This window comes from Amorphotheca resinae (genome assembly GCF_003019875.1).
Source record: "Amorphotheca resinae ATCC 22711 unplaced genomic scaffold M430scaffold_1, whole genome shotgun sequence".
NCBI classification, from domain to species: domain Eukaryota; kingdom Fungi; phylum Ascomycota; class Leotiomycetes; order Helotiales; family Amorphothecaceae; genus Amorphotheca; species Amorphotheca resinae.
The window spans coordinates 1,007,162-1,026,890 of NW_020194471.1; the positions used below are offsets into that span (position 1 = coordinate 1,007,162).

The window sequence follows — 19,729 nt, forward strand, 5'->3', positions numbered from 1 at the left end:
TTGGAGTTGAAATTTCTTCGCGAGATTCCACCCTTCGAATAGCGACACCAGATACCGGGGAACGAAGGTCAGCGAGTAGCTCCTAGTGTAATAAATGCTTAATGTTTCATGGGCAAGAAATATATTACAATCATCAAGAGCGAACGGGCGAACAAAGAGTGGCTGTTCAAATACTCTTCTAAATTCTTAATCTCTAATGTAGTCCTTCCACAATTACCAACGAGAGATGATGATCTACCAGGAGGTATCTAAAGCTGAACGTAGAGGACAATCTTCTCTCCGCCATCCGAGTGAGTCCAAGCATTCATAGTGCGTGAATATCATGCTGGACTCAAAGAAGATAGCGTTAACAAAAATAGGCCCAGAAAAACACTGCGGCTCCAAAACTAAGGTAGTTCCCGTTCAAGTTGTCTATCACTTAGCTTCTCGGATGTACTTCGTATGTGAAGCTGTTGCAACCATTGATCCGGGGTTCCCATCAACAAGCTTGTATATCCGGATGGTCGTAAAAGCAACAGAGCGTCCGACCTTGTTGGCAGTAGCTTCAATCTCGATGGTGTCCCCGACCTGCGCAGTGCCGATGTACGTGACATGTATGTCAATGCTCGCACCTGTCTTCTCAAGTCCATGAGTAGCAATTGCTAAACCGCCACTCCAGTCAGTTATCGTCGCACTGACAGCTCCGTGGATCGTCCCTCTGGAATTGACATGATTTTTAGAGAGCGTCAGGCGAGCTTTGACGGTGCCTTTGGTTGCAGAGACTATTATAGCATCGGAGAGTAGGAAGTCATATATCGGACTGTTCCCTTGCATCTTCTCCCAAACGTTCCGAACATGCTCCAACGGGGTTGAAGAAGCCATGTTGTTGGCCCTTGGGAAGAAAAGCGCAGAGTCTCGCAAGAAAGGACGACCGGCAGCCGCCGCGGAAAGCCAACGGTATGATACTGCCTGATCTGAGCCGTAGCAGATCGCGGTACGGCCCCGATCACTGGTGTCGTATGCGACTGTGTGGTATGGGTATACCTACGCAGGGCAAAACAAGCAGAACAATGTCGTGGAGTGCAAACCTGGAAGATACCTTGCTCTGTTGTAGGAATGGGATTTATAACCTACCCTAGTCCAAATACGCCCTAGTACATTAAATACCTGTCAAAGAAAAACAAGGGTTTACCCTGCCCGTAATTATGGCGTTTTTATACATGTGCATATTATTATTATCCGTAAAATACAGTGACCGGGCCGGAAAAATGCGTCATGATTTACGTGGAATTGTGGCTGTTCAGTGACCCCTCGCTTCTGCCGCCCCCCAGGCAGATGGTACCTAAGGTATACCTTACCTTATCCAACCTTTCGCAAGAAACATACATCTCCTCTTCCCAGAGACCAGAACGCTTCCAAGTCCTGGAATCCCAATCCCAATCCCAATTCTATTCCCCCAATTCCCGTCTCCTCTCCCTCTGCGCCCATCAGAGTATCGCCATCTCCCTCTCCAGACAACGCGCCCCGCTCCTTCGATCCTCTACTCCGTATAGCAGAGTCCCCGACGACCCCACTTCGGCGCCATCTCTTCGACTCTGACTGGACTTGGCCCAACTCGACTTCGATCGCCCAGGTCTCAAGATGAATGTTATCAAGTTGCAGAGGTACTGATGAAGGCGCTCAAGATCCCGGCTGATGTGAACCTGTACTGACTGGGCTGCGCGCAGGAAATATCCTCAATTCCAGCAGGACGAAATCTTCAGTCTCCAAGATGCATTCCGGAAACTTGATGTCGATGATAAAGGATATATTGATGAAGCGACCGCCATCAAAGCAACCCAAGCAAGCGAGAGGCAGCCATACGATGTTGTCCGACAGGCCCTGAAAGAGGTCGAGCTGGATTCCTCAAGAAGGGTTGAGCTAGACGACTACGTCGGGGTTAGTTGGAGCCGAGACCGCCCAGACTGAAGATATACTAATTAAACAAAGCTCATCTCAAAACTTCGAGAATCATCACCTGCGCAGCAGCGCATGTCTACTGGTCCAGCAACGCCTGGCCGGGGTGCTGTATCGCAACAAACAGGTGGCGGCCATGCGCCAAAAGCAAGCGTCAGTGGGCGAATTCAGGTTCAGGGATCTTCAGCAAACGTTACCCATACTATCAATGAAGATGAAAGAACAGAATTTACTCGTCATATCAACGCTGTTCTGGCCGGCGACCCGGATATTGGCTCCCGTCTCCCATTCCCTACAGACACCTTCGAGATGTTCGATGAATGCAAGGATGGACTGGTGCTGGCAAAGTTAATCAACGACAGCGTTCCCGATACCATCGATGAGCGTGTACTGAACCGTCCCGGGAAGAAAATCAAGTCTCTTAATGCATTCCATATGACCGAAAACAACAACATCGTCATCGAATCCGCAAAAGGTATCGGGTGTTCTGTGGTGAATATTGGAAGTGGAGATATCATTGAGGTTCGAGAGCATCTAATCTTGGGCCTTATATGGCAAATTATCCGAAGGGGTCTCCTTGGAAAGATCGATATTAAGCTCCACCCTGAGTTGTACAGGCTGCTGGAAGAAGATGAAACCCTGGAACAATTCTTAAGATTACCTCCCGAGCAGATTCTCTTGAGATGGGTCAACTATCACCTGAAAGCCGCCAATTGGCCCCGCAGGTATGTACTGTAAACTAGTTGGATCATATTATACTGATAATTTCTAGGGTAACAAATTTTTCCAATGATGTCAAGGATGCCGAGAACTATACTGTTCTACTCGCTCAAATTGCACCAGAGCACTGCGATCGTCGTCCTCTACAGACTCATGACCTGCTACAGAGAGCAGAGCAAGTACTACAGAATGCTGATGCGCTGGGCTGCCGAAAGTTCCTGACCCCATCATCGCTGGTTGCTGGCAACCCCAAGTTGAACCTAGCCTTTGTCGCAAATCTCTTCAATACATGGCCTGCGTTAGATCCGATTACCGAAGAGGATAAACTTCAAGTGGACGACTTTGATGCAGAAGGTGAACGAGAGGCACGAGTCTTCACTCTCTGGCTCAACAGTCTCGATGTCCAACCCGCTGTGAACTCCTTGTACGACGACCTACGGGATGGAACAATCCTCTTGCAAGCCTATGATAAGGTCGTAAAAGGATCTGTCAACTGGCGTCACGTGAACAAGCCACCAGCTAACGGAGGGGAAATGTCACGATTCAAAGCTGTAGAAAACACCAACTACGCTATCGAACTCGGCAAGCAAAATCGTTTCTCTCTGGTCGGTGTCCAGGGTGCAGATATCACAGATGGACAACGTACCTTAACGCTTGGACTCGTCTGGCAATTGATGCGCAAAGATATCTCCGAAACACTGTCCGCGCTTGCCCAACGATTAGGCAAGCGTGAAATCACGGATGCCGAAATGGTGAAATGGGCGAACGATATGTCTCGGAAGGGTGGCAAGAGCTCATCGATTCGCTCGTTCAAGGACCCAAGTATAGGCAGCGGAATATTCTTCTTGGATGTCCTGAATGGGATGAAGAGCAGCTACGTGGACTACGAGCTGGTCACACCAGGCAGAACAGACGACGATGCATATCTGAATGCAAAGCTTAGTATCAGTATTGCTAGGAAGATGGGGGCGACAATTTGGCTTGTTCCGGAGGATATCTGTCAGGTGCGAAGCAAATTGGTGCTTACATTCATTGGTAAGATGGTTCCTTGACTTGACGCTACTCTGATGTATACTGACTAGTTTTGCAGGCTCATTGATGGCGACATATGAAAAGATGCAGTGATATCGAGGGGAAGAAAACGGAAGCTGCACATGGGCTATAGGAAATTATTTTTTCAAGAGGCACCAGTTGAGCCACGATAACGATGAAAGTATGAGATATCAATTGAAATCCATTGATAGCACCGTATCCTGCCTGCTCTTGTCACTAGGGTTGCTAGGTATGCCATAGGCCAGTTCATATCTCTTCTCCTTTTTCTCACACCCCCAACAACCCCACTCCTGCCTCTTTTCTTGTAGCTAGGTAGCAACTTGTGAATTCACGGATCTTTCAGAAGAGAATAGCTGGGAATGGCATGATTTTCTCTCGTGCCTCCACGAGGAGCTCAATGGATGCAGCTAAGGATTAATTGACCTCTCCAGCCCCTCGATATACACATTATGTACGGCTGATACACATTATGTACGGCTGAAGGCTTAAGACCTCCCGGCAAAACAGCTCTAGATACAACACGCCTTGTTGATTGTACAAATGCCTCTTGGGATATAATATGCATTGGTATCAATCTTGCCTTCGAATTGTCGCCAGAACCCCCTTCCCTTTAAAACGCCCTATATCGTAAATTCATTCCAATAGCAAGAGCAATGCTCTGAAAGGGATATCCCAAAAAAGTAGCAACAGAATAAGCAGCGCAAACATCAAACAAGAACCCACTCGCTCCCTCTCTTAATGAACTTGTCCAAAAGCATCCCAATATCCGTGAGGACAAACCGACATATGTAAAAGCCGAAGAATTCGGCAGCGTGGCGGGTGCAAAGCTCAAGACCCACTTGGGTTTTATCTGCGTGTCGAAGGCCAGGGTCTTCAACTTGTCGCGCGATTTGATCTATAGTTTTGTTAGCATCCACCCCCGCCGATTGGGTTAACAGAAACCTACCAAGGGTTTGAGCGGCATCAAATAGTCGTGCCAGCGCTCCCATGTAATTAGAATTTGGCCCCGAAAATTCCAGCTGGCTGACATCTCTCTTTGCGAAACGAACTTTGGATAGTGCCGTCGTGGTCATGGGCAATGTACCCATCGTCAGGCCCTCCTTTGGTCCATCCGCTGCTGTAGGTTTGTTGGAATAGCTATTAGCTAATCCTATGCCCGAGTTCTTGGACCTTAATCTTCGCCACGAGAATGACGAAGATTTGCTCGACATACTACCAGTTTTGCTTATACTGCCCGTTTCTACCTCACCCACTGTTGGCGCATCTTTAAACATGCCTCCTGAGCTCTGAACTCCGACTTCGTTACCCAATTTCTTTGTTAACATTGTTTGAACATGTTCGAGGACACCTTCCAGGGATTGCATCTCTTCTAGAACTGCATCAGCATCGAAGGTATCAACTTGGGCAAGTTTGAGAAGAGCCGCTGTGAGAAAATCGCAATTCGAAATCTTGTCTTCGACATTTTTTATCTTCACCCCTTTAACTTTCCATACGTCACGTGGGACGAAAAGTTTAGTCGAGAGGTATCCACCCCTTGGATGTGCGATAGTCTGATAAAGGGCCCGCATGAGCCAGAATGGACGTAGTAAGTACTCGGTAGGACAAGGTTCGAGAGGTATAGGTGCACCCGAGTTGAGCGGGTCCAGCGATCCTGGACTATCTGGAGAGCTTATGTCATTGTTGAATAGGTATAGGCCTCCAGTGGGCCCGCCATCCATCTTCTCCGTGAAGGCTAGCGCAATTGGGGTTGGAAGCGTGGGCATGGCAGGGAGTCTAGCACTGAGATCCCTACTATTGAATGACGAACTTATGGGTGTGTTTGGTGAGACGTCAGAGCCATCGTCAACATTAGACAACGAAAGTTTACGGCTCTTCATGTTCTTCAAACTGGATGATGAGAAGTTCTTGCGCAATCCAGTTCTTGATTGAGCGCGGCCTGGAGAACCAGCTCGAGATGTCTGTCCGTTGGTTTCGCTGTCATTAGTGAAAGTCTGTGTTAGAGTTGGTGTTGGCGGGGACAGGATCTCAGATGGGCTGGGGCCCGGGAATAGAGACGAAGGATGTCGAGCAGACTGTGGTATGAGCGGCCGACCTGCTGTTCCGGATAAAGTTGGTCGATGTTGCGGTAAGCCGGCAGTTTTAGGTTGAACGGAGTTGTCATCAATTGGGACTTGTGGGGGTGGCATGGGGGGAGGCTGTGTGGGTGGTGCTACCTGTCCCATGTCCAGATTGGTTGTCGCCGTCTCAATCTTCAGCAGTTTCGCATTCTGTCCAGAAAGCCTACGGCTCCGAACGCCTTGAGAAGCCGATGCTGGTAAGGGTGTCTGGAGTCCTCGACTGGGCGGCGGTGGAAGGCCTTGGCTAGGGGGTGGCGTGTTTGACTGATTTGCGAGGAGCTGTGCCATGGTGGCCGCTTCGGTCACAGTGGAGAGCGTTGTCCCTGCCGTCGTAGGGTTGGATCCTATTGAGCTATGCCAGGTCCGACCAGAAAAGCCACTGGAGTCAGACTCTCGCGGCAAGGCGGACTTCGACGATAAGCCAAATTCAAAGTCATCCATCACGTATCCTCTCGTCATCTCCTCAAGCATTCGTTCTTCTTCCTCGGACTCGTTCCCATTGAATTCATCGTCAACCGTATCCTGTCGTTCTAGTTCCTGCTGAAGCAGTCGTTTCCTCTCTCTCTCACGTGCGTCATATATAGCTGCCTCCCTTTCCGTCTGACGGACCCTCTCTTTCGCCAACTCTACCCTCCGCCTCACGTTCGCAACAATCTCATCATCGTTATCATAGTCATAGTGGCTTGGTTCGGGAGTGTCCTCTGGTTCAAAGCCTTCGTTGTACGCGGCCTCAACAGCGGCATCCAGTGCTGCATCGAATTCAGCCTCCGTAGCCCCACTTGCTGCGCGAATGTGTTTCCTTCGAACGCCCAGAGATGATGTTCTTGAATGCACTGAAGATGCAGATGAGCCACCCGATTCATCGATAGTGTCAAGCCAGGACATCGATTCGTTACTAGGCGCCCGGGTATGCCCTCTTGGAGGAAATGACCCAGGTTGTCTATTATTAACATTGCTAAGTGTTCCGCGGGTCATGGGCGATTGCAGCCGCATTGGGGAAAGGGGCGGCGGCATGTATTGGCTTTCCATTGGTGGCGCAAGGTTAAGGCTCGTCTCCGTCACACGCTCCCGCATAGGGATTTTGGTATAGGGACGTTCCGTGAATGGCTCCTGCGTGACTCGTGATCTGTATTGCATCGAATCCAGGGCTGATGGCAAGAGAGACTCTCTCCGCCGAGGCATGTGCGACGAGGGTATTGAACGGCTTTGTTGGTGTTCAGGGATGTAAGACTGGTCGTTCACTATTCTCGTGACCGTTGCAGTTTCAATGATAGCAGCCTCCTGTTCATCATCGTCGGGTGACTCGGCCCCATCTCTATAGTCCTCGCCCTCAGGCCTCGCGGGCAATGCTTTGTGATCATCACGTAAATGGGGGGCAATCTTTCCGAGCTCACTTATTCGACTTGTATAGGTATTTCGCTAAAGAGGTTAGAGAATAACCCATTGATCGGTCTCGAGGAACTTACAATTGCTTCCAATTTTCGCCTATCCTCGTCGCCAGAGCTACGTAGCATCACTTGTTGCAATAAGGCGCATGCTTCAGAATAAGCCTGTATGGCACCCTCGAAATTCTGTGCATTGTCAAGAAGTACCGCTGTGTTGGCTTTCTGAAGAGCTTTAGAGAGCATAGCTTTCTGTGAAGGCTGTTTCGAAGTTCGAGCTGATCCCGCGCTACTCTTTCCAGCTTGAGAGCGATTCCGAGAATGACCTCTCGACTTCGATGCCTCCTCTCCCTCGTTTGAGCGTTTCACCCTGTTGGACGACCCTGAGATCGGAGAGGGTGAGGGGCCAACATTCGCCGATCTCGATTGAGATGGTGATCTCCTCTGGGAGAAGTCGCGCGGGGTGGATTCCCAAGCAGAAAAGTATTCTGGGACCGTCGAGCGTACAGCAGCTGATAACAATCCAGCTGTCGATGGCGAAGCAGTCGATGGCGAAGACGAATCATTCGCAGACGTTTGTAGGGTTAGAATCGGCAGGACTGGATCCGCAGCGGAGGCCAATGGCCGCGACGTCTCCTGTGGGCGGGAAGGAGGGCTTCCTGTCGAGGAGAGGTTCATCTGCAGGCGTTTCGCTGACACCTTTTCTTCAGTCGTTCCGAAAGTGAAAGTCCCAGACTCTCCAAGGCTCAGCCGTCTATCCCTCGACGACGAAGTCGAGCGAGACCAGCGATTCAGATTCTCCACCCCGTCCGTGCTTGGCCGTCGCGGCAAGTTTGCAGATGTTAGAGGGTGATATGCGGAGGAGTCGAGGCCATTGGGTGACGGCGCAGGGTGTTCGGGGTCGGGTTGAGATTGATTGCGGCTTTTCGACTTCGCAGGGGAAATTGAAGACGCTCGTTGGATTTTAGCGATGGAATTGTCTGATGAGGAAGTAGTGGCGACGTGGAACGGGATCCGCTCCTCAGAATGCGCGACTGTGTAGACCGGAGGCATATCTATAGCGCCTGGTGGATGAAGTGCGGGAGAGCTAAGCAGCTCCGGTACGCTGTACTCGACGCGCCTAGCGGGCCGCTCCTCTCGATCTCTTGCGAGGCCCCTGAGTGTAGTGCTGTAGCAAGGAGGTCGATAGATGGTACGGACTGTATATTATATATCAATGCCTGTTGTCGGTCCTCCCGGCGCGCAGATCCAGGGGAGCATATAGGTAGTTATCGATCCGCAACCGAGGATTCTTTGGTGTTGAATCTTGGATGTGCAGACTTCCTGGGCGGGCGGATTGTTGAATGGCGGCCGTGGCTCTCGCTTTCGCTCTGCAGGAGGGATTGGCGATGAGGAAGGTCATAGAGCCGTTCGAGAGTTGTCGGAGAGGGTTGTGTATGTCGGTAGATGGGTATTCGTGATTGTGTGCAGTCTGGCGTTCGCTGCCGGTACGTCCTGTATGGGGTTCGTCCCTCGTATGTACAGTACAGTATTTCTGGCGTTGGAAAAGCAGGGCCCTGCCCGAGACTCCGGCGATGCGCTCGATATTGTAGCAGCCGGCACTTGGCTGGCGGAAGTCGACTCCCTGAGAGGACAGGTACAGGAGGTGTGCAGCATTCGACACCGGGGTGGGGAGGGGGGTGCGAGGCGAGGCGCGATGGAGACGAAAAGCGATTGCCCCGAATGACCGTTCGAAAGACACAGGAATCAGGATTCCAATGGAGTAGTCGTGTGCGTATTCTGCAGGTGCTGCATCCGGCGCGCGCAGAGCAGGACGGGCGGGAGAAGAGGGTGGGCGATGGGAGGAGGGGAGAGGAGATGAGTGGAAAAGGGGAGGGAAAGGGGAGGGAGAGGCGTCCGTCTGCCTTTCAGGGGTACGCCCCAGAAGTCTTTGCGCGAGCGGCGGAAGCAGCAGCGCGCGGGAGGCACGGCGGTCCTGGGCGGCACACTACATTAATCAAGAGAAGAGGTAAATGATGCGGTCAAGAGGCGAGAGGGGGAGGGGGAGAGAAAAGATGTCGCAGTGATATTATGAGTCTCTGTCTCTTTTTTCCAAGGCGTTCGTTCTTCTTTTCACCTCTACTCCGTCGAATCCCAAGCACGGATGAAACGTGAAATCTACCTATATCTATCTACATGATAATGCTTGATAATCTAATGGGAAAAAATACCAAAATAACATAAAACCCCATCCTGACCGTGTTTTTCTTTCTTTCCATCTTTCTCTCTTGTACCATACGATGTCATTCTATAATATGGTTATTATTCAACCAACAGCAACAACATATACCGACCTTACCCAAGGACCCCTTGTGGAGTAGATAGATATATACCTTACGCACAGATCCAGACAGATAGGACCCGAGCGAGTAACAATAGCTCGAGGGAGGAGAGGTAGGTACCTTAGGTACTACATATGACAGTTATATGTTTGCTTGCATATATATATTTCTCGTTTCTGATTGAGCTCGTCCCTCTTCCCTCCAAACCATTCTGACATCGTCCTCTGCCCTGCCTTCCTCACACACGGTGTCCCAAGATGATCGACCCATCTTTCAAAGCATCGGCTAAAGGTCCCTCCTCTATCAATTCTTTCCTATCTGGAAATCATTCACTTACAATGCCACGAAATGAGCGACGTTCTATTTGGGAAAGCTGATGCATGTGGGTTTGCGAGAAGGCAAGCGTTTGATTCTGGGTTGAACTATATCAACTTGACTAGGTAGTATACGGTTGATATATATCCTGTCAACTCCGGAGAAATGATCTTTCCGAGTCTCATAGTGTGCCAATCCACATGGCCCGGGTGTAATCAACTGGAAGCAGTAGCGCTAGAGAGCTTCAGCGTACCAAAATATCCGCCCTTCAAAAGTAGCTTGTTTCTTTGAAAGTATTGGGCAAAGGATGAAGTCATCACGGGGAGATAAATCAACTACGTGTAGATTCTGAGGTTTCACTTTTGTATTGTTACGCTATCAGGCGATTTGTTGACCGCAGTGGAATGCTGATGATGGGAAACTCTCCAATTTTAGGTGCCGCCGAGATACTCGTTCGTATCGAATAGAAAAGCCGATCGGAAAAACGCATCTAGAAACACAAGAGTAAAATCAGGCAGTATTAAGGAAATATCAGCAACCCAAGACGTGAATTAACTTTTGTCCGCCGTGAATATGCTTCGATCGTAGGGCGACCTGTTTACTCAGCGGTGTCCAGCTCATCATGTGCAGGAGGAGGAGTATCGATGGCAACTGCCACAACGTTAGCAATGGATATAGTCCAGCTAGGAGTATCTCGAGAGGGCAAGTCCACCTTTCCTATCTTCGCCGTTGGTGCCGTTTTCACGACCTTCCTCACGGTCATCCTTGATATCACGATCCCTGTAGTTCTCATATGAGCAGGGGAAATTATGATTCCGCTTGCGCGACATCCTCACCTATCATCTGGGCTACGAGACCGATCACCGCGGTCTCGGCGGTCATAGTCACGGTCTCGACGATCGTCCTTGCGTGGAGAGAAGTCACCACGGCCGCGACGGGGAGAAGGGCTACGACCACCTCGGCGTGGGGAGCGGCGACCACCAAGGCGATCACGATCACGGCCGGAATCGAAGCGCCAAGAGGCCGATGGAGGAGTTCGAGCCCACTAATCATATCAGAATGGAGGGCTGGACAGTCACCAGGAAAGGTATCCACCCACCTCGATCTTCAGGAGGTCATCCCTACCAATGCGCTTGTTGTGCATCTCGTGATAGGCGTCATCCGCATCACGGCGGCTCTCGTACTCGACAAATGCAAACCTACTTCATGTGTCAACGAATTAGAGTTGACTCCAATGTGGATTCGGGCTCGACTCACAGACGGCTCGCAGCGGTGCGAGGTGCAGGGATGTCGCAACGGACAAGGCGACCGTAGCTGTGAATTTGCCATTAGATTCCAAGTAATTTGCTGGGGAGGGTAAGGATGGATAGAGAGAGTGAGAGATGAAACGGGATGCTAGAAAGCTCGATCCGCCGCGGTTCTGACTCTTCACACGAGACAACTGTGAAGATAAGATTCGTATCGTTGTGCGACCGCTCGATCGAACGAGGAAGGGGAGGAAAGGTAAGGAGCGCAGGCAGGCAGATGACGAGTGAAGGTGACAGCGAAGTCTCGAGGATATAAGGACGAGGAAGACGAGGATTGGGGGTGAGATCATCGCACTCGAAGCTGATCATCGAGATATCGAGGTTTGGTTGACATACCGTTCGAATTCGTAGGCAAGGTCGCGAGCGCGTGTGCCGGGGCCGAAACCCTATCCGGTGTCAACTATGGTGCTGGGAGCATAGATAGAGTAGATGATGGACGGACGGAACAAGGAAGCTGAAGGGGAAGATGGACGTACGGTGACATAGAGAGTGGTACCGCCACGACTCATTTTGCACTGTTTGTTCGATTGCAGAGTTTGTAGGGCGACTTCTCAAAACCTGATGAGCTGCACAGTAGTATTGACTTGCTCAAAATATGGTTGTGTTTCGTGGTTTTGCGCTGGTGAGAGATGGATGATCTGATGGAAGATTGGCCGACGGAAATGTCAAGATCAATATAGAAGAAGCTCGTGGTCGAGAAGACCTTGTGTGGCGCTTCGCGCTTATTTCGGATTTTGCCTACCTAAGTAGCGTTACTACTATAGGAATAGATGCCGGCCTTTCTCGGTTAGGCGCAATGCGATTTGAAGGCGGGGCGCCAGGCAGTAAGGCAGCAAGATAGACGCGACAAGTACGTTCCACCGTAGGTAGGGAGGTGATCAGCGGGAATATCGTCCCGTACGAAGACACTGGATCTAGAAATAAGTAGGCAAAACAGGTAATGTATTATATACCTTATGTAGGTCACCATATGTGCACGTGGTAAGTGGCTTTGAACTCTAGACTGTTGCGTCGGGTGTACTGCCTATGTACTTGCGGAGGAGAACTCGCCAGGGGCCGTGCTGGGGTTAATATACCTAAATTATCCATCTCTGCATCGGCATGGTGGTAGTCCTAAGCAGTACCGCGGAGCCTTGAGCTTCAACTGTAGCGGAAGTGTGAATCATGCCTGGAGTGATAGGTTTAAGTTCTTCCAGTCTATTGATTCATACAGCTGCCACTCGAGCCATATTTGCTGTTCCATCATTGTCTGTGTCTTCTTCACCCTTGGCTTCAGAAAATCTATGCTCATCCCCATCTGTGGCCCGCAGCGTTTAGCAACGGAATATCTACCACTTTCTCTCTCCACAAGCTTTATGCTGCACCCGCTCTCTGCCTTTCCAAATGCAACCAGTGCTTACCCCACGCCTTCGTATACAAAGCTTTCTGCTTGAGTTGCGCCGTAACCCCATTTCTGCACTGCCTAAGAACAAGAAAGGAATATTTTACACGTCGTTCCCAGTGAGAACGCTTTGCCGAATCTCATAGGTCCTCGACACCGGGTCTAAGTGTGAGCAAAAAATCTCTGGTCATTTCAAAGCTGAGCCAGCTACTTGCCATGCTCGGTGCGACTTTGAGAAGATTTGGAACAATGCCTTTGTACATGCCCTGAATGCCCTCTTGGACGATGATGACTCTAACCGCGTCAAATATTGACTTGTATTGATAGCCCATACCAGACATAGTGTTGATCTGAAATCTACGACGGAGGACATCACTGAAATTTGTTAGTACCCCCTACATTGCCCAATAACTTCGACTTACAATGGATAAGTGCATGTCTGAGCCACAGCGCCGGATATTGCTCCAGCAGCAAGCTTCCGTAATGCACTTGGGTTTTTGTCTCCTTCAGGTGTAAAGTATTGTCGTACGAGTTCATAAACCATGAAATTCAGGCCAACCTAAAGATTTTGATCAGCACTCTTCAGCCGGAAGGTGGACTGGACGTACTTACGTATGGTGCAACGCCAGCGACTGTTGGAATGATACCTCTGTACAGAGCGGGAATACCACCTTCAGTCTTATACATAGTTACCATAGTTGTCCACATCCCCGGTAGCTTTGTTCGTGGTAAATTACCAAGCGCTGCAAACGAAGCAGATTGGATTGAGAGACGAGTTCGGACGATATCAAGAGGGTATGTGAAGAACACAGATGTAATACCAGCTGCTCCACCACAAACTAGGCGTCTGACAGAACTCATGTCGCCGCCGGGTGTACTCTCGAAGAACTGCTCTTCAGCATCAGTATTTGTAGAAGTCTCCAAAATCAAACCATAACCCATCAGAGCACTTTTGAGAAGATCGAATGCTCACCTTCTTGTAGAAGTTGTAGCTCCCGAATTGGACTGCAGAATATGGCACAATTCGTATGCAATTCGTTCCATTTCCTCTCATGAAGCCCCGCCAGCCTTCCTCCCTCCACATTTTCATCAAGCCCTGTCCAACTGAAAGCTTGTATTCCTCGCGACCAACACTTTGAATTTGGAAGAGTATCTTAAGTCGTTCGAGGGGGGATACGACGGTTCTTGAAACGGCGCCGGCTACTCCGCCAGCGCAGAAGGCTGCAACAACTGGCTGCGAGATCATCTCGCGAAGCTGTAGGACCCTTGGTCCATACTGCTTCGGCTTAAGGACATCAGTCCCAGACTGTGCCAAATCCGAATCAGCATCTCTCCCTAAATATGATAGATTATGGAGGCTTACAGCAGCAGACATTTCCAGGTACCTAGATAGATAGACGGTCTACTCCAAGGCCGGAAGCTCAACGTGCAACCAGCTGTTGGCGCACACGAGCCCGAACAGCGCCCTCTCTAACAAATTAATGGTGACCAGTTCGGGAAGTTGATAACATCCACGAGTAATAGTAATTGTAACGCCGCTCTGAAAGTCTGCAACGCGGCAGCCGAGGAAATATTGCGACTAACAGCGTGCTTTGTCGTTACAATCGTGAGAGTCGCGATAGATCTGTTGAAAGAGGCTTAACCATTAGACCAGGGGAAACCGAGCCGACCTAAAGCAACCTCTAGACAAGTCGGGGTCCATTCAAAGGGATCGAAGACAGATTTGCGGGGTTATTGTATCGACGTTTGAGTCGTCGCAGTAATAGGAATATCGCTGTCGCAGAGGAGTGCTTTTTGTTCATGTGCTTTGTAGGGACGTATTGTCTTTCCCCTGGTGTAGGTTGTTTTGTCAAGATACCTACCGATCTACACTACCTAAGGTACCTTGGTGGCATTTGTAGTGCAAGCCGCCAGTGGAGCTACAAGTTTCTCAATCCGCGAACCGGGAGTGGTCAGCCGTCACGTGGCCAGTTGTCGCGTACGGTCCGTGCCAGCAACTTGCTGCTTTAGGTGCTTTGGGTGCTCGGAGTGTCTTAATGCCTTAGGAATCAACACAATACAGCATGGTTTAGCCCTGGTACCAATTTGTACTAGCTCTGATTATTTTGGCGAGGATCCACACCACAAGAATTCCAGACAAGAATCAGGAATTGCGATCTGAGAAAACTTCCTCGACAACTTCCCACGACAACCACCGACAACCGCAGCAACAATGGGTATGTTGCCCACATCCTCGCCTTCGTGTGCAAGTGGAGATCTTGTATTTCTGCAGAAGTCTCTCTGATGTCAAAAGACTAAGGGACTTCTGCAGAAGTCTAGAGTATCTGCGTAGCAAATCGTGTCGCAAGACCGAAATGCAAAGAGCATGCTTGATCATAGGCTGACGATGAGGTGCTCACTATAGGTATCGATCTCAACGCCCACCACGTTCGGAGCACCCACCGAAAGGCTCCCAAGAGCGACAATGTCTACGTCAAGTTGCTCGTGAAGCTGTACCGCTTCTTGGCCCGTAAGCTGCCTATGATGGTATAACTCTTTATGAACTTGATGCTGATATACTCCCTCTAGGCCGAACCGACTCTGCGTTCAACAAGGTCGTTCTCCGCCGCCTCTTCATGTCCCGTATCAACAGACCGCCTGTCTCCATCTCCCGAATTGTTGCCAACACATCCGAGAAGTCAAACAACAAGACTGTCGTGGTTATTGGCACTGTCACTGATGACAACCGCCTCCTGAAGGTTCCCAAGCTCAGTGTTGCCGCTCTCCGATTCACGGCTACTGCTCGTGCCCGCATTGAAGCTGCTGGAGGAGAGGTCTTGACTCTGGACCAGTTGGCTCTCCGAGCTCCTACTGGAAGCAACACCCTGCTTCTCAGAGGCCCCAAGAACGCCAGAGAGGCTGTCAAGCACTTCGGCTTCGGACCACACAAGCACAAGGTTGGCACTTTCTCAGCCTTTATTTGTGCCTGTACTAACTCTATGGCTACTAGAAACCCTACGTTGAGTCCAAGGGACGGAAGTTCGAGAAGGCACGTGGACGTAGACGCTCCAGAGGTTTCAAGGTCTAAATTGAACTGCGGGGGCTGCGGGTGGTGTTACATATCTCTGGCTTTCCTGGCAATTACGATACCTTTGTGGCGATGGATGGAGGTGTGTTCTTGGAGGTCTTCATGGGTGAATGATAAAACGGCATGCCAGAAGCAAGAATCAATTCACAGATTTCTTAACACCAACCTGATTTGTACAATGGTAAATAAAGTGCTTTGTGGACAAGTCATTAAAACTAGGTACTCTAGCAAGGAGCTGTTGAAGACCCCTGGGCCCATGAGCCAGCGCTTGCTGTTTGTTCAATTAACAAAGACACGTGCATCATTTTTACTGATCTATTTGTGACCTTTCAGGTCCAGGAGATTCATTGTCGCCTTCTTTCTTTCTTTCTCCTCAATGCGACAAAGTAGGCTTCCTTGGATTCCTTCAACTTTATAAGCAATAGCCAGCTCACGGCTGTGGGGAAGAGAGACTTACACTCCTTGAGGATTCGGGCTTTTCCCTATGTACGGCCCTGAACATTTTCTTCAACTGTCCCTCCAACTCCTTATCCTCGCCGCCCTGGTAGAATTTACAAACAAAATGTCCCCCTACTTTCAAAGTATCACGCGCGAACTGAAGTGCTGCAGCGCAGAGATCCTATAACTAACATTAATTTCGACACTCAAAAGAGTAAGGGGAGGATGTAGGGGGCGCGAGGCATACCATACTTCCAGCATGATCTTTGTAATTGATGCCGCTCGTGTTCATCATCCTAATATATGGGTCACTTAAGCTTCTCTTCCAAAATGCAGTGGACTGTTCCAAGGGCCAGGGTGCGGACATATCACTCAGCACAACATCTACCATATAACTCGAGGTATCTTGAGCTCTCCCGGTTTGGCTCTTTGTGTGTGTTGTCTCCTCAGCAGGCTCCTCATCAGGATGTCGTTCGGGTTCAATGGGGCTGCGGTCTTGATCGATCATTGCATCTGTCGAAGAATAGAGTGGCGATGTTATAGGGCGCCCGCGATTGGGGTCTTGCAGAAATCGTTTGACCTCATTCTGCACTCCCTTGGAAAGGAAGTTGCCTTGTATTGTAGAGACGCCTTTGGGAGGTTGCGCGGGTATAATATCTATGCCGACAATTCGACCGCCGGGCTTCGTGCGCTCTACAGCAACCTGCGACCATGAACCTGGCGCATAACCCTTTGGATCCTTCAGCCCATCATCTCAGTAGCTAGAATCACCGGGACATACAAGATCAACAACTGTCTGGCCCCGTCTAAACAGTTTGTACTTCGCGTCAATCTATCATTTGGAGTCAGCCACTACTCTCCCATTATCGGGCTCGACCAATCTACATACTTCTAAGAGCTTGAAGGCCGCTCTGCTCTTCAATCCCTGAACTTTGGCCTGGCGCGCAAATGAATCCCTGCCCTGCCTGGTTTTCCATCTTGTTGAAGAGGAGGAGAGACGTGTGTTCGGGAGGATTGAAAACTTCGAAGCGTTGAGCCTCCTTGAAGTCCCCGAAAGTTCATGAATTTGGAGGCATAGAAGCGTCAGATAAGACCTCCTGGGTATGTTCTTCGGAAATATCTGCGCGGTGTGTTGCGAAATCATGTAGGTGTAGGTGTGTGTTGGGTATGATCATAGGCGGGGAGGAACCATTTATTCAAACAAGGTACTTATCTTATTTTTATATTTACATTTTCCGTCGGATCACTCGTTCGGTCAAGGGGTCTCTTCATTACTGTCAGCCGCTTGGAGAGTAACAGTAGTAGAAACAACTCTACATCACAACTAAATGTGTACAAGAAGCAGCCAAGAAGATAAAATCATCCGTAATGCAATTCCGAGATACTACAGATTGTCATCGCACCCAGCACCCAACCACCTATGCAGCCGCACCTATACCCGACGCCAAAAGACTTTCCCTTACCCCAACACAATATCTACAACGTACACATTTATTAAGTATCAAGTATCGTCTGAGAGATCAGGCCAAGAAGCTTGCCCCTGCACCCCTTCGATCCTTCTTCAACGGTGAAAAGGCACCAAAGCCACTGCCAGTACCACCAAGGCCCCCTTTAGGTCCAGCAAGCCCCCCTTTGCCTAACAGCCTAGGCGGACCAAGAGTAACCTTTGCAGGTCGTTTGGTCGCTTCACCGTCTTCTTCATCAAAAAGTGTCTTTCCACCACCGAGTAATTTGCGTTTCTTCTTTTTCGGTTCAGTCTCTTCGACATTCTTCATCTGCACTTTTGAGACCTTGGGAATGCCCTTTTCTGCGTCTATTCCGATGACCGTGGGAGCAGAATCTGGCTCCTCATTCTCATCATTCTCCCCTTCCTCGCTCACTTTCTCCAATGTGCTAGTTTTCCGCGATTTCGGACCAAGCTTTTTGTTACTGGTGCCAGCATCTGTTTCTGAGAGTACCTTCTTGGCGGGCAACCTTTTCTCGGCAGTCTTACTTTGCGGCTTAGACTTGACCAGAGCTGTAGATGATTTATCATCCAGTCTACGGCCAATAGAAGTCTCCTTCAGTTGATGAACATCCCCAGCTGCCCGGCCGGAAGCTCCATCTTCGTCTTCGGCAGCACTTTCGTCATCATCCTGGACCGGAGATTCTGGGGCCATATTAACTGTACGGTTGAGATACGGCGTAATAGAAAACATCGATTTCTCCCCGACCACTGTTTGATCAATTCTACCCCTTTTGACTGCTGGCCTCTTCCCCCGGCCTGCTACTGCTCCGTCTGGGGTTCCAATGGTGATATCGGTATTCATATCCACGCCAGTTCTCTTTCGTGCATTCTTAGCTGGGATATCAGCTCTCGATGATGCAGACGACCCCTTTGCCATGGATGCCCGAACCTGGCCCAGCTCTGTCTGGCATTCGTTAAGTTGCTCCTTGGTGGCACGCAACTTTGTTCGCATTTGTTCCAGTTTGCTTTCGAGCAAAGTCTTTTGAGTCTCTAACTTGCTCAATTCTTTCTCCGCTTGCTTTCGTGCCTCTTCCTTCTCTCGTCTCTCTTGGTCTAGATCTTTCTGAAGATCTTCCAACTGCCTCTCCGTCTTATTGCTATTTTTCTCGTCAGCTCGTTTAGCTGCTCTTCTCTCGGCTGCCAGCTCCTTCTCCGCTTCTTTACGAGCCTTCTCTCTTTCTTTTTTCTCCTGCGTAAGCTCTTCTTGGAGACGTTCCAACTGATGCTGATATTGTAACTCAAGCTCTTTCTCTTTCTCTTTACTCCTGTCGATTGCAGATTTCAGGGCACGTCTCTCTGCCTCAAGTTGTTTCTCTGCCTCTTTGCTGGCCTTCTCCCTTTCACGCTTTTCTTGAGCAAGCTCTTTCTGTATATCCTCTAATTGCTGTTGTAGAGCGAGCTCTTTCTCTTTATTCTTGCTCTTCTCAGCTGCGCGTTTCGAGGATCTTTTTTCTGTCTCAAGCTCCACTTCTAGGGTACTGACACGCCGCTGCAAAGCTAATTTTTCGGATAAGACGGTCTGTTGGTATGCCGCTTGAGAACGGAGATGCTCGAGCTCGGGTTTTAGAGTTGCAAGCTCCCGTGCAAGGGCCAGCTTTTCGGTCAGCACCTTGGTAGAGTCCATGGTAACGCCATTCATTGATTCCAACTCAGCCTGCAACGTGTTAATAAACCCAACCTATGCAGAGCAATACAGACGCACCTTCAAATTGTTCAACTCTCGTGTCTGACTCCGTAGTTCTAATTCTTGTCGCCGTGTAACCTCCTGTGCTGTTTCCATTTGTGCTCGTAGCTCCTCGCCTTCTTGCTCTAGCCCACCAATTCGGTCGTCAGCCAGCGCGAGTTGCTCATGAAGATCGTCATTCTCGTTCTCCAGCAGTAGGATTCTCAATCTCAGCCGTCGTGCGCCTTCATCCTTAATAATAAGGTCGCCGTTACGCAAGGTTTCCTGATATGCCATTTCCAGATGTTGCGAGGATATATGCTTCGCACGTTATTATGAGCCGCACCAATGATGGGAAGACTTACACTCTCAATTTGCTCATCATCATTGTAGGATATTGATGAATCCATCTTCTCAGTTGACTAATGTGCTGGCAACCAATGTATATGATGGTAGATAAGCTTATGCGGGTGACTTCAAGTCGCGAAAGTCAACAAACATCCATAAATAGTTAGTTCGTTAA

At 49.6% G+C, this 19,729-nt stretch overlaps 8 protein-coding genes across 8 annotated transcripts; 2 read left to right on the top strand and 6 right to left on the bottom strand.

Annotated features, from left to right (window-relative positions):
* Positions 1-160: 160 nt before the first annotated feature.
* Positions 161-1,058, bottom strand: M430DRAFT_130906 (hypothetical protein). The gene has a single exon (XM_024862161.1). The coding sequence runs from the start codon at positions 859-861 to the stop codon at positions 415-417; it is 447 nt and encodes a 148-aa protein (XP_024724932.1). The 5' UTR covers positions 862-1,058; the 3' UTR covers positions 161-414.
* A 292-nt stretch (positions 1,059-1,350) lies between these two features.
* Positions 1,351-3,780, top strand: M430DRAFT_130910 (hypothetical protein; the record flags this gene model as incomplete). Its single annotated transcript, XM_024862162.1, has 5 exons — positions 1,351-1,643; positions 1,707-1,917; positions 1,969-2,660; positions 2,708-3,690; positions 3,746-3,780. Exons 1-5 carry the CDS (start codon positions 1,621-1,623, stop codon positions 3,778-3,780), a joined length of 1,944 nt encoding a protein of 647 aa, XP_024724933.1. The 5' UTR covers positions 1,351-1,620.
* A 635-nt stretch (positions 3,781-4,415) lies between these two features.
* On the bottom strand, positions 4,416-7,453 carry M430DRAFT_94566 (hypothetical protein; the record flags this gene model as incomplete). The annotated part of the gene is made up of 3 exons (XM_024869846.1): positions 4,416-4,603; positions 4,655-7,244; positions 7,292-7,453. 3 exons carry the CDS (start codon positions 7,451-7,453, stop codon positions 4,416-4,418), a joined length of 2,940 nt encoding a protein of 979 aa, XP_024724934.1.
* Positions 7,454-10,431: 2,978 nt separating this feature from the next.
* On the bottom strand, positions 10,432-11,817 carry M430DRAFT_38192 (hypothetical protein). The gene is made up of 7 exons (XM_024867225.1): positions 11,627-11,817; positions 11,487-11,536; positions 11,101-11,157; positions 10,943-11,042; positions 10,680-10,888; positions 10,556-10,623; positions 10,432-10,494 (listed from the first exon to the last, which is right to left on the bottom strand). Exons 1-7 carry the CDS (start codon positions 11,657-11,659, stop codon positions 10,442-10,444), a joined length of 570 nt encoding a protein of 189 aa, XP_024724935.1. The 5' UTR covers positions 11,660-11,817; the 3' UTR covers positions 10,432-10,441.
* A 398-nt stretch (positions 11,818-12,215) lies between these two features.
* Positions 12,216-14,397, bottom strand: M430DRAFT_130916 (hypothetical protein). The gene is made up of 5 exons (XM_024862163.1): positions 13,895-14,397; positions 13,505-13,837; positions 13,144-13,419; positions 12,954-13,090; positions 12,216-12,906 (listed from the first exon to the last, which is right to left on the bottom strand). Exons 1-5 carry the CDS (start codon positions 13,904-13,906, stop codon positions 12,672-12,674), a joined length of 993 nt encoding a protein of 330 aa, XP_024724936.1. The 5' UTR covers positions 13,907-14,397; the 3' UTR covers positions 12,216-12,671.
* Positions 14,398-14,709: 312 nt separating this feature from the next.
* M430DRAFT_38194 (hypothetical protein) lies at positions 14,710-15,598 on the top strand (the record flags this gene model as incomplete). Its single annotated transcript, XM_024867226.1, has 4 exons — positions 14,710-14,791; positions 14,911-15,040; positions 15,100-15,467; positions 15,521-15,598. Exons 1-4 carry the CDS (start codon positions 14,744-14,746, stop codon positions 15,596-15,598), a joined length of 624 nt encoding a protein of 207 aa, XP_024724937.1. The 5' UTR covers positions 14,710-14,743.
* Positions 15,599-15,942: 344 nt separating this feature from the next.
* Positions 15,943-17,180, bottom strand: M430DRAFT_23866 (hypothetical protein; the record flags this gene model as incomplete). The annotated part of the gene is made up of 5 exons (XM_024864971.1): positions 15,943-16,002; positions 16,056-16,217; positions 16,284-16,775; positions 16,818-16,868; positions 16,926-17,180. 5 exons carry the CDS (start codon positions 17,178-17,180, stop codon positions 15,943-15,945), a joined length of 1,020 nt encoding a protein of 339 aa, XP_024724938.1.
* A 110-nt stretch (positions 17,181-17,290) lies between these two features.
* M430DRAFT_38196 (hypothetical protein) lies at positions 17,291-19,673 on the bottom strand. Its single transcript, XM_024867227.1, has 3 exons — positions 19,572-19,673; positions 19,246-19,527; positions 17,291-19,197 (listed from the first exon to the last, which is right to left on the bottom strand). The coding sequence occupies exons 1-3, from the start codon at positions 19,614-19,616 to the stop codon at positions 17,557-17,559; spliced, it is 1,968 nt and encodes a 655-aa protein (XP_024724939.1). The 5' UTR covers positions 19,617-19,673; the 3' UTR covers positions 17,291-17,556.
* Between the last annotated feature and the right edge of the window lie 56 nt (positions 19,674-19,729).